At 45.3% G+C, this 11,256-nt stretch overlaps 1 protein-coding gene across 2 annotated transcripts in view; it reads right to left on the bottom strand.

Moving 5' to 3' along the window:
- Positions 1-6,109: 6,109 nt before the first annotated feature.
- The window catches only part of SETD4 (SET domain containing 4), a 30,798-nt gene continuing 25,651 nt past the window's right edge, over positions 6,110-11,256 (bottom strand). For both annotated transcript variants that reach the window (XM_045501434.1, XM_045501433.1), the window contains exons 8-11: positions 10,541-10,622; positions 9,576-9,656; positions 6,992-7,115; positions 6,110-6,368 (exon numbers count right to left, since the gene is read on the bottom strand). In XM_045501434.1, the coding sequence (XP_045357390.1) occupies positions 6,234-6,368; positions 6,992-7,115; positions 9,576-9,656; positions 10,541-10,622 (422 nt within the window). In that variant the 3' untranslated portion in view covers positions 6,110-6,233. The remainder of the gene's footprint in view (positions 6,369-6,991; positions 7,116-9,575; positions 9,657-10,540; positions 10,623-11,256) is intronic.

Below are 11,256 nucleotides of genomic sequence, written 5' to 3'. Positions count from 1 at the left end.
GAGTCTCTTTGCGTATCAAAAGTAGATGCCAGGAGAGAGAGGAGTGATTGATTGATTGATTGAATGATTGATTGATTGATTCATTCAAGAGAACAAATCTACACCTTTATTTGCTTTTCAGTCAGTTTAAATCCTTGAGGGGTACCGCATCACACGGATTCTGTGGCCAATGGCTTTAGCATGAAGGTTACTTTGGAATTTGGCACGGACCATGCCATTGTTTCCATGAGCATGAGGTACCATTCCCCAGATTACTCTGGTTTTATTTGGTTTGCCACCAGGAGTGTTGTTGTTCTTTGCTTTGTACACATAAGCACCTCTCTTGCCTAGATAGAATTCAGTTTCATCTCGAGCGTAAACACCTTTTAAGAAGACATGTGTGATCCCTCTGGTTCCAGAGACCCCACTTACAGCCAGCAAAAAATGGCTGTGGACCACAGCCTTCCAGGAGCCCTGTTCCCAGAAGGCCTCCACAGGTTCCAAGATGGCAGAAAGAGAAAGGCCCAGGAGAGAGGGGATTTAAATAGGCAGGACTGTAGCATCTCAGCCCTCCAAATGTTCTTCCAAGGCTGGCTGATCCAGCCACACTTTAATTTTACAAAGTCCTGATCAGGTGACAGCAGGTGCCTCCCTAAGCCTGGGTGCATCTTTCACAGACACGGTCTTTGCTGTATGAACCCTACAAGCGTGGCATCTAGAGGCCGACCGAGGTTTGAATCCTAGCTCTGCCACTCAGCAGCTGTGTGACCTCAGCAATAACTTTCCCTTTACATTTACAGAATCAGGAAAATATGAACTCAACCGGTCGTGGTAAGGATAAACAAGGTGACCAATGCAGTGCGTGGGCAGAAGGTCTAATGCTATCAGACCATTACTGTCATTGTCAGATTGACAGACTCTGGACCTTCCTGGAAAAAGCATGAGCTGTGAGAAGAGGGGTAGAATCCTCACCAATTAGGCACTAACCTTATTTCTTTAAAAAAGAGCTTTATTGTCGTGTAACACACAGGCTACACCACTGACCCATTTTAGATGTATGACACAATGGCCACCACCCAATCCCTCCAGCACCCTGGCCACCCACGGCAGCCACTAATCTACTTCCCATTGCTCTAGATTCGCCCTTTCTGCACATTTCATATAAGTACAATTTTATTTCAAATATTTATTTGAGAAAGAGAGCATACACGCATGAGAGGGGGAGGGGAGGAGAGAGAGGGACAGAGGATCTGAAGCGGGCTCTGCACTGTCAGCACAGAGCCCGACATGAACTCACGAACCATGAGATCATGACCTGAGCCAAAGTGGGACGTTCAACCGACTGAGCCACCCAGGCACCCCTCATACAAATACAATTATATGTGGTCTTTTGTGATGGGGTTCTTTCATTTACCATGTTTTAAGTCTCATCCATGTTGCAGCATGTATGTACTTTGTTCCCTTCTGTGCCTGAATGATATTTCATTTTATGGCAAAATCTCATTTTATTTATCCATTCATCTGCGGATAAACATTTGGGTTGGAGCTGTTATGAATAATGCTGTGACAAACACTGCTATACAAAGTGCTATGAACATTCATGTTCACGCTTTTGTGTGGACATGTGTTTTTAGTTCTTGGGAGAGAGGGGAGTTGCTAAGTCAGAAAGACTCTGTGCTAAAACTTTTAGGAACTGCCAGACTGGGTTTCCAAGCAGCCACACCGTCTTACTTTCCATCAGCAGAGCCACAGGGTTCCGATTTCCCCGCATCCTCAACACGTTATCTTTTTTATTACAGGTGTCCCAGTGGGTGTGAATGGTAACCTTGCATTTTTATTAAATTCTACTATGTTTTTGTGAGTTTTTACAAATGTACTCGCAGCCTAATGTTAAAACTACGGAATAGTTTATAGAAGGAAAGTAAATGAAATATCCCCTCAAGGAAAGGTTTTAACAGAACAAAGATAGGGAGCTGCCCTCTGAAAGGTGAAACAGAACAGCCCCAGAGAGAGCGCATGGCACTGAAGAATGTGGCACACGGGGAGGTTGTACGTGGCACACTGGGAGGCTGTGTGTGGCACACGGGGAGGTTGTACGTGGCACACGGGGAGGCTGTGTGTGGCACACGGGGAGGTTGTACGTGGCACACGGGGAGGTTGTGTGTGGCACACTGGCAGGCTTATAGAAAAATGCTTCAGGCCTGCTTGTTCCCTCTTAATGTTCCATTCCCTTTAATTCACAAATGACTTTCTGGATCTGTAAAAAAAAAAAAAAACCAAACAGGCCCTTTTCCAACAGGGTGGCATTCCTGACAAAACTCTATATTCAAATGTCAGCTGACTAGGGCGCCTGGGTGGCTCAGTCGGTTAAGCATCCGACTCGGGCTCAGGTCATGATCTCGCGGTCCGTGAGTTCAAGCCCCGCGTCGGGCTCTGTGCTGACAGCTCGAAGCCTGGAGCCTGTTTCGGACCTCTGTCTCCCTCTCTCACTGACCCTCCCCCGTTCATGCTTGGTCTCTGTCTCAAAAATAAATAAACGTTAAAAAAATCTTGAAAATACAAACAAACAAACAAACAAATGTCAGCTGACAAACCGATTTGGGTTTTATTATTCTTTGCTCCTCCAGATAAGACCTACTACCCAACATTAATCTATCACACAAAATGTGGCTGCTGTTTGCCAACTGAAGAGCTAAAATAAATTCCCTATTTCTGTGCCTTGATGGGCCCTCTCAGGACGTGTCTAGGTGGTTCAGTGAGAGCCATTTTCACAGAATTACAGCTCTGGTTGCCTAGGTCATTACCAGTCTCCACCTTCAGGCAGAAGCACTTAGAGTGCCCCAGTCAGAGGAGTGCATCTGCTGTTTTTAGCTTGAAAGATAAGGACAAATAGTCCTTAACTTCTCAATGTCTGTCCCCTCAGGCCAAGTCGGCCAGTGGGAGGCTTACCACCCACAAACTCTGTAACCAGATACCCATGAGGAGAAGGTGTGTTAGTAAGTGACCTCAGGCATGCCCAAGGCAACAGTGAGGAGCAAACAGAAAAGGAGGAAGAAGAAAATGGGGGGGTGTGGGGGTGGGCGTGTAAACTAAAGAAGGAAGAAAATCCTGCCACTGGGAAAGAGCCTGGCTTTGCCAGCCCTCAAAGGCAGCTGTGTGTCACAGTCAACAGTGGTTTACCCTGTGGGCCAGACTGCCCTACAAGGAGCCACAGGCTCTGCAGACTTTGCAAGAAGTCTGCGGCACACATATGCCAAGCATGGTCTATAAATGGAAAAGTCTTATTCTGCAGTCTTCCAAATACACATAGATCTGGTGTGGATGATGAAATACTTCTCATTTGTAAATGCGTGAGTAATGATTTTTCTCATTGTCTATTGTTTTTCTAATCACTGGACAACTAGAGCACAACAATGTTCATGTTAAAGGGTGGCTTTGCTTTTGAAAGGTGTAAAAGCACCTTCACGTAGGAGTTCATACGTATATGTGTGTAAATATATTAATATATATAGATCCTAAATGTCCACTGATAGGGGACAGGAAAAATAAGTATGGTATAGCACAGGGGTCAGCAAACTATGGCCCAAGACCTGTCTTTGTAAATAGTCTTACTGGAACGCAGCCATTCAACTTGTTTGCATATTGTCTACATGCTGTGCAATAGTCGGGACAAAGGTTGTATGGCTCAGAAAGCTTAAAATATTTACTATTTGCCCCCACTGTTTGCGGACTCCTGGTATAGCACATCCTGAAACACACTGCAGCGTGCAGATGCATGCGAGTGAACAGGGAAGGAAGGTGGGGGGGGGGGGCGGAATCCCAAGCAGGCTCCACACTGTCAGCACAGAATCCACCGCATAGCTTGATCCCACGAACCATGAGATCATGACCTAAGCCGAAATCCAGAGTCAGACACTTAACCAGCTGAGCCACCCAGGTGCTCCCCACTGTAGCTACTTAAAAATAAAGTCAACACCAACTGCATATAAGAACAAGGAAAGACGTCCAGACACTGTCTCCTGAGGTGAGTGGGTCCCATTTGTTTGGGTTGCACCCAAGGACAGGAATTCCAGTGCTGGGGAAGCACAAGACCTGGGAGGGAAAACCGAACTCTGGGCACCGATGCCTGAGAGGGGCAGCCCCTACACCATCCGGCCCCAGTCCGTCCCCAACCTTGGAGAGGCCTGGCGGTCCCTCCACAGCTCCAGCCCCTGAAAGACTTCTCCATGTGTCCATCCCCTGGGGCCAAGGACTGTTGAGGGCTGTGGAGGGAACATCCCCTCTTCCCTCCCTGGTTCTGAAAAGGATAAACAGGGAAATAGTAAGGATGGAAGCTCACATATGACCATGGCTTTAGGTCACTGAGCCCCAGAATCCAGCAGACGTCCCCACTGAGGTAGAGCTGTGCCAGAAGGCCCGGGCCTCCCGAATGGCATGTTGACGCCCAGTGACGTGGAGGCAGCAGGCCCACGCGCATGAACTCCATCCCCACAGCAGGACACAGTAAATCCCGGACACGAACACACCCATGCTGTGGACCCTGACCCCTCCGAGGGCAGGGTGAGTGGGCATTTTTTCTGTAGCACACTAAGTGTGCAATCTTAGGCAATTTCTTCCCTTTCTATTCATGACACAGGGTAACCGTGAGGCTTAAAACTCTGCATACCAAGGCCTGAGCACAGCACCTCGCATCTAGCAATGCTAATATTTAGTAAATGTTATTGTCTTATGTTCCGATGGCAGTCCAGTTTTTATAGTAAGGGCATATTTTGCTCCTGTGACCGATGATAGAACACCTGCTCCGACTCCCTCCCAGTGGTTCTGACTGTTGACTGACAGGCAGGAAACCGCTATGAAAAGTGTAAATCCTGAGCCAAACTCTGAGTACTAAAAAAGTACTAATTAGTACACACTTTATATACAAACCATAGTCAGAGGAAAGTCAATAGCCTAAAATGCTTTTATAATTATGAAAGAAAGAAAGAAAGAAAGAAAGAAAGAAAGAAAGAAAGAAAGAAAGAAAGACTCTTAATTCAAAATGACCAACTGAGCACAAAAATTCATCTCCTATACCTCCCAAGCCCCCATGAAAATGATAGAAAAGCAGCAGAATAAAAGTGTTAAACACCAGGGTGCCTGGCTGGCTCAGTTGGTTAAGTGTCCGACTTCAGCTCAGGTCGTAATCTCAGTTTGTAAGTTCAAGCCCCGCATCGGGCTCTGTGCTGACAGCTCAGAACCTGGAGCCTGCTTTGGTTTCTGTGTCTCCCTCTCTCTCTGCCCCTCCCCCACCTGAACTCACTCTCTCTCTCTCTCTCTCTCTCAAAAATTAATATACATTAAAAAAAAAAAAAGTTAAACACCTACCACAAAGAGACTGGGAAAGGAGCATGTCTGACAAGAGACTTAAACACATTCTGGAAAACCACAGAGGGAGGTCTGCTGAGGCAGGCCCTACTCTCTCCTGTATTTAATGACTGAACTTCCATTCAATCAAACTCACAGAAGGTGCCCCGACTGTCCCTCCTATAGCCAGCTCCCTGGTTCCTGGTGAGCAAGGGCAAGAAAGCGAAAGGTGGCAGGCATCCCCTGGGCCGCTACCCAACACGAGTCCCAGTCCCTGGCCCTTCTACATAGGGGGTCCACAATCTCGTTTTCAAATTGGAAATCAGAAGGGAAAATGCAAAGTGATTTGCTCAAGTTCAGTGCAGCTGGGGGCCAAGCCCGGCTGGGACTGGGGCGTGCCCCACACCACCTACCCCATTCCCCACCCAAAGCCACCCACCACCAGCACATCTCTAAACCAAAGTATCAGAGCAGAATAAAAGCACGAGACGTCTTGCCCTTTTACAGCTGCTGAGTCAGCGGGGAAGTGGGACACCCAGGGAAAGGCCACACACAGAGCCCCTCAGGCCCCCTCTCTCCTTACAGAGCAGTGCTTTCCTCCCACTTCTTTCTGCAAAACTGGGGTCTGTTTTGAGAATATTTTTTGAGGTGCTGGGAGGATGACACATCCATTATCACTTACACTCTAGAATCCTCAGAACCTGCCCTGCCCCCTGCAGATGTCCTGCATCGTTGAGAAGCGGCCACCGCTCCATCCCACAAACAAAGAAAGGCAGAAGGAACAAGAGAAGTATACAATGGTTTAATAGAAACCACTCGATGACTGTAAATGATTCTATACAAAATAAACCTTGAAAACTGGTTACGAAGTCACACCCACCACAGGAGGTGATCAAACGCATTAGGTGAAGTTACCTAAAAGGTGTTTGCAAACTGTTTAGAATCAGAGCAGAGGCCTGCAGAATCTTTAGCTCTTCTGTCCACAATGTTTCTACCAAAGTTAGTTGGTTTACCGAAGCCACTTCTTCATCTTTCATATGAGAAACCTGGAAAGCATTTTAAAATTATTTTTTTCTTGCAGTAAAATATACATAAACATGAAAGTGACCATTCTGACCACTTTTCAGTGTATACTTCAATGGTACTAGGTACACTCACAATGTTATGTGAGCATCGCCACCACCCACCCCACAAGTTTTCCATCGTCTCTAACGGAAATTCTGTACCCTGTTAACACTAACTCCCCAGCCCCTGGTAACCTCTACTCTACTTTATGTAGACTCTGAATTTGCCCATTCTACATAACTCATATAAGTGGAATCACACAGTATGTGTCTTTTGTATTCTAGTTTATTTCACCTAGCATAAGGTCTTGAAGATTCATTAAAATTATCTTTCAATCCCAGTAATGTTTTCATTAAAATGAGTTGATTTCTCATTTAATTAAAACATTTGCTAAATAAAAATATTTTTTAAAAAAAGAGTACTTGAAAATTTATCCAATATAAACACAATGCTAACGGTCAAAAAAACCCCAGAAATTACACCAGTTTTCATCTATTTAAGCATCAAACAATGCCCGAATAAGGTGTAACAACAAGTACAAAATAGGTGACTTCTTAATCAAAACACTTCTTTAGCAGAAGAATGCGATATTCTAGAAGCATACCTTTTGAAGCACTGCATTGGTCTCCTCTATGAAATAATGGCATATTTCCCGGGCTATGTCCAAACTTCTCTTCTCATTTGTATCTGAAATGATGTCTCCAAGAAGTATTTTTTTCCAGCATGTACTAGAACCAAATTGTTCAGTAACATAATGTCAGCAGGCTCTCAAAAAGTAAAGAAGGCTTTTACACCTCAACACAACACACAAACTCTTCTCCTGTTTTTCTAGAAGCATAATAAAACTCACTAACCTCCCTAACCTCCCCCCACAGATTCCCTAACCTCCCCCCACATGCAGCTCCTGTGTTGAAGCAGACAAGGTATAGAAGCAAGAAGGAGGAACAAGCGAGAATAAGAATCGTGGCAACTGCCGCTCTTTTGAGGGCAGGCACTGAACTGTGTTGTCATCGCAATCCTGTGTCTGGCACGTAGTTAAGTGGAGTCATGTCCACCAGCCACGGAAACAGAGCAGATGACAGAACAGGAAGGTGAGTTCCAGCCAAAAGGACGAAGGACTAAGGAAAAAGGTAGAAGAATTTTCCTTCTCTTCAAGTGACTTTCCTAAACTATGGTAAACTGGACAGAACATGTTTCACAAAGTAAAATGCTCTCAAGATGGAAGGAGGAATCTACGATGAAGCCTTCCTGTACACACAGGTCATTCCCATTTTATAATCCAAATATATGTAGGAAAAGGGGTTGAGGGGGCAAGTGGGGTCAACTTTCTGCAGGCAGAGGAACATAAGTGCTTCAGAGTAAGCAAGAGGGAGCCACAGCAAGATCTGAACCAGAAGGCGGCAGAGCCAAAACTACATGCTAGAAAGCAGCACTAAGCAGAGAGGAAGAGAGTGGAGGAAGAAGATTCTGGATGCAGAGAATCTGAAGTGGAATGGCTTAGGAAGGGAAAAGTAAGGTGACAAGTGTCACATCAGAGTTGAAGTACACACAAGTCACTTAGAAATTCAGAACACCTGGCAACCCACACAGGGAATAAAGTCTTAAAGGTCTTGAGCTTTAGAGATTACAACTGAAACCTCAGGAGTAGCTAAGTTTTCAAGGAAAGTAGGAAGGATGGATGGATGGATGGATGGATGGAAGGAAGGAAGGAAGGAAGGAAGGAAGGAAGATATGCTATATGCTTTTCCATATATTCACTAGATGCTAGGCACAGTGTTTCATATAAAACAATCATCTAATTGAATCTTCACAATTACCTAGCAAAGAAAGCATTATTACCCCCACGTTAGACACAAAGAAACTGAGAATTGGGAACAGTAAAGAACCCACCCTAAGTGACAAAGCTCAGGAGAGGTAGAAACAGCATGCAAACACAGAGCCGGCAGAATCCCGGCCTTGGACTTCTTCTGCCACACCACTCCAGACCATCAGGAGTAAGTCAAAGGGAGGAAAAGCGGTCCAAGGGTGACCTTTGGGAAACAGCCTGTTGTTTTATTTAATTTGAGGTATGGGCCTAAGGACTTATACCTTTTTCCAAGAAGGACTTAAAGACCCTTAACATGAGCACACAGGAGATGAAACAGGTGAGATGAATGGACAGGAAAACAAGACAAAGGAATATTAAGGAAGAAGGAGAAGATACAACCAGGATACACTGCATGCCTTAAAATGCTACACATTTGAAGGAACCACAGACTGGCTTCTGAGTTTTCTAGCAAACAATAAAGAGAAAGAAACGTATCAGACACAGAATCCACAATGACTGTAAAATAAAAACACCCCATCTGCTGAGAATGAACACAACTCTTTCTGCTGTTGACACCGGGGAGTAAGTTTTCTTCCTGAGTCCCTGCAGAAAAAGAGGTAAGCCATATCTTAACAGCTGCCATTGAATGAGTACCAGCTACTTCGAGGCACAATGCTAAGGGTTATCTCTACGCATCAATTCATTTAGTCCTCCCAACTGCTCAAGGACCGGGTCACCATCTTCAGCAAGTCCTCTCTTCAAGTGGTTTCTCTCACCTCAGCTCTTGCCAAGTAGTGGACCTGGGCTGAAGGAGCTGCCTGGACCAGGCAACACGCAGCCATATAAGCGGACAGTCCTTTCCATGCTGGGGGAGGGACTGGCAGCCTGAAGGTAATGTTAAGGAGCCGAACCAGGACGTGTGTCTACACCGGGGGCTCCTCTACCTGTCTCCCCCATGGAAAGGCCTCTCCTTTAGCAGGGGTCTGGATCTGCCCCCGGGGAGGATATAGCTCCCCAAGAAGCGATTTGTCCCCAGGGGAAAACTCGGTACTCAAGAGGCTTCCCCATGAACAGTGACGATGCATTTTTTTAAAAATATTTCCTCTAAACAATGCAGGTCACCAGGGAAAAATACCGGAGAATAAAAAGTTCTCAGGGCCACGTACTCTGATTATGACTCCAAAACCAGAATTCCAGAAATGGCAAAAACTTAGAAGTGAAACACTCACCACACGGGCAAGTTCCATAAAGAATAAGCCACCCAGTACACAATGGCATATCTTCCTCCTCCCAGGCTGACTGTTTGAACTTAAGCTAAAAGAAGCCCCTGGGTTATGTCCAGGTTTAAGTACTGCTCATGACCGACACACGTGAAACTTACAATTCTTCAGCTTCCAGACATAACAACTTAAGCGCTGTGAGTAACCTCCAAGATGGTCCATCCCATCCAAATGTCAAATTTCTAAAGCATAAGAACAAACAATGACACACCTGTCATTTCAGCACCTCATGACACCGTGGCAATGGCTGAAGAGCCAAACATTTTCTGAAGGGGCTGAACATTATGTAACATTTTGTATGGCATCTTGGTCACAATAGTAAAAGAGAAAACTAAGTCCTCAAATACATAAGAAGAAAGCCAGAGTCAAAACAAAACAAAACAAAAAAACCCCACAAAACTCTTTCTTTAAAAAAAAAAAAAAAAGGTAAAAAACAACCTTCCAACAGATTGTGATAAGGAGCTGAGCCTGGCCAGAGCAAGAGGTCACATGCCACAGGCCCCAGAGATGAAAGGTGAAGAATGTGCATCACCCCGGGGCATCAGACAAATGGCAACCACCACAGCCAGACTGCTCTCACACTGCTACTGGATCATTTCAAACTTGGTTTCATTTACAGGAGAAAATCTGAAAGGAGAGCCTCGAACCCTGTGTATCCCACTTGGCGTGGAATCACCTAGCCGCCCCCGCTAGCCCTGCTCCCTGAATGCCTGCAGCACGCCGCAGGGTGACTGAGGACCAGCGAGGCCTGCGGCAGCCCGATGCCATCCCACCTGACCACGTGCTGAAGGCACGTCGGTCTCCCAACCGATATAAACAGGGCTTTCTTTTGGTTCGATCATTTAATACTTCAACTCTGTATCTTATATTCCCAAATAATCTTCTTGAAAAGTATCTTACACTCTCCTGTGCCCGCATCAAACACGATTTAGTACACATAGTAAATGCTCAGCAAATACCTACCTGTCAACTGGAACAAGTCAGGAGGTATCTCAGACCTACAGAAACCCTACCCTCCATTTTCTCATCAAAGTTTCCTGAAGGAGTAATTTTGAGAAACACTCACTCTATAAAGTCATGATCCTTTAAAATGGAAATCTTCTTGTACATCTGTTTATCTGTTGATGGAAGATATTTAACAAGTATATCTATATAAAATAAAAAGATCAGAATGAAATTTAGGGTGTCATTCGACAGACATGCACGCCTTCTAAAGTTATTCTACCTTCTCAACAATCAAGACATGTGTGAACAGTTTTACCTAATTCACATCGAAAAGCTCCAGTGGAGTCCAAGTCAATGAATCTTTATTTGGCCCCTGAAAAGCTACAAGAATTCCAGGGCAAGGGACCAAACATCCACAGTCTCAACGCATGTTCCCACTAAGCCAATGAACCCACAAAACCAGGTCGTTAGGACAGTGGCAGGATGCTGGGAAGCTACACTGACCAGAAACGCAGGAGCTGTACAAACATGAGGAATTGTTTGGAACATAAAGGTTTCAAGAGCCACAATTCAAAATTGGATATTTGTGATTGTGATCATAAGCAATAACATGCAAAAATTAAAGTTTTTTGGGGTAACAGGGTAATGCCTGATTTTTCTGTTTTTAAAATTTCTCTTTTGGGGTGTCTGGGTGGCTCAGTCAGTTAAGCGTCAGACTTCAGCACAGGTCATGATCTCGTGGTCTGTGAGTTCAAGCCCCGCACTGGGCTCTGTGCTGACAGCTCGGAGCCTGGAGCCTGGAGCCTGCTTTGGATTCTGTGTCTCCCTCTCTCTCTG

The sequence above is a fragment of the Leopardus geoffroyi genome, chromosome C2, assembly GCF_018350155.1.
Source record: "Leopardus geoffroyi isolate Oge1 chromosome C2, O.geoffroyi_Oge1_pat1.0, whole genome shotgun sequence".
NCBI classification, from domain to species: domain Eukaryota; kingdom Metazoa; phylum Chordata; class Mammalia; order Carnivora; family Felidae; genus Leopardus; species Leopardus geoffroyi.
The sequence above is the reverse complement of the archived record's forward strand: the minus strand, read 5'-3'. Positions and strand labels throughout refer to the sequence as shown.